At 58.8% G+C, this 1056-nt stretch overlaps 1 protein-coding gene across 1 annotated transcript in view; it reads left to right on the forward strand.

Moving 5' to 3' along the window:
• Positions 1 to 1056, forward strand: part of LOC104411537 (structural maintenance of chromosomes protein 1A-like) — a gene marked incomplete at both ends in the record, with an annotated part of 4621 nt that overhangs the window by 617 nt on the left and 2948 nt on the right. The window contains 4 exons of the mRNA XM_010021980.1: positions 45 to 283; positions 359 to 617; positions 686 to 826; positions 907 to 989. Of these exons, the coding sequence (XP_010020282.1) occupies positions 45 to 283; positions 359 to 617; positions 686 to 826; positions 907 to 989 (722 nt within the window). The remainder of the gene's footprint in view (positions 1 to 44; positions 284 to 358; positions 618 to 685; positions 827 to 906; positions 990 to 1056) is intronic.

A 1056-nucleotide genomic window follows, 5' to 3' on the forward strand; every position in this document is an offset into this window, starting at 1 on the left:
CCCTTCATCCCCCCCCTACTGACCCCGCATTGTCGGCTCTTTAGGCTGACCGGTACCAGCGCCTCAAGGACGAGGTGGTGAGAGCTCAGGTCCAGCTCCAGCTCTTCAAGCTCTACCACAACGAAGCAGAGATTGAGAAGCTCAACAAGGAGCTGGGCTTGAAGAACAGGGAGATCGATAAGGACAAGAAGAGGATGGACAGGGTGGAGGATGAGCTGAAGGACCGCAAGAAGGAGCTGGGCAAGATGATGAGGGAGCAGCAGCAGATCGAGAAGGAGATCAAGTGAGGAGCAGCAGGATGCAGGGCAAGGGCTCCGCTCTTCTCTTGGAGCCCATCACACAGAGGGGGTTTCCATAGGGAGAAGGACTCGGAGCTCAACCAGAAGCGTCCTCAATACATCAAGGCCAAGGAGAACACGTCCCACAAGATCAAGAAGCTGGAAGCAGCCAAGAAGTCGCTGCAGAACGCGCAGAAGCAGTACAAGAAGCGCAAAGGGGACATGGACGAGCTGGAGAAGGAGATGTTGTCCGTGGAGAAGGCCCGGCAGGAGTTCGAGGAGCGGATGGAAGAGGAGAGCCAGAGCCAAGGCCGGGACCTGACCTTGGAGGAGAACCAGGTAGGGCTCATCCTGGTGCCCCCAGAGCGGGTGTCGGGGCCGTCCCCGTGACGTTGGTCCCTCTGCAGGTGAAGAAGTACCATCGGCTGAAGGAGGAGGCCAGCAAACGTGCGGCCACCTTGGCCCAGGAGCTGGAGAAGTTCAACCGGGACCAAAAAGCTGACCAGGATCGGCTGGATCTGGAGGAGAGGAAGAAAGTGGAGACTGAGGTGAGGTCCCAAACCCAGCCCCTTCCATTGTGTGTCCCTTTCCATGGTCACCCCGTTCAGCTCCAGCCTCTTGTCCTCAGGCCAAGATCAAGCAGAAGCTGCGGGAGATCGAGGAGAACCAGAAGCGCATTGAGAAGCTGGAGGAGTACATCACCACCAGCAAGTGAGGACCCCGCAGCGTCCCCAGGCCCACCCCAGGCTCTTGGCCACATCCATGTGGCCCTGGGGCA

This window comes from Nestor notabilis, unplaced genomic scaffold, assembly GCF_000696875.1.
Source record: "Nestor notabilis isolate BGI_N333 unplaced genomic scaffold, ASM69687v1 scaffold21339, whole genome shotgun sequence".
NCBI classification, from domain to species: Eukaryota; Metazoa; Chordata; class Aves; order Psittaciformes; family Psittacidae; genus Nestor; species Nestor notabilis.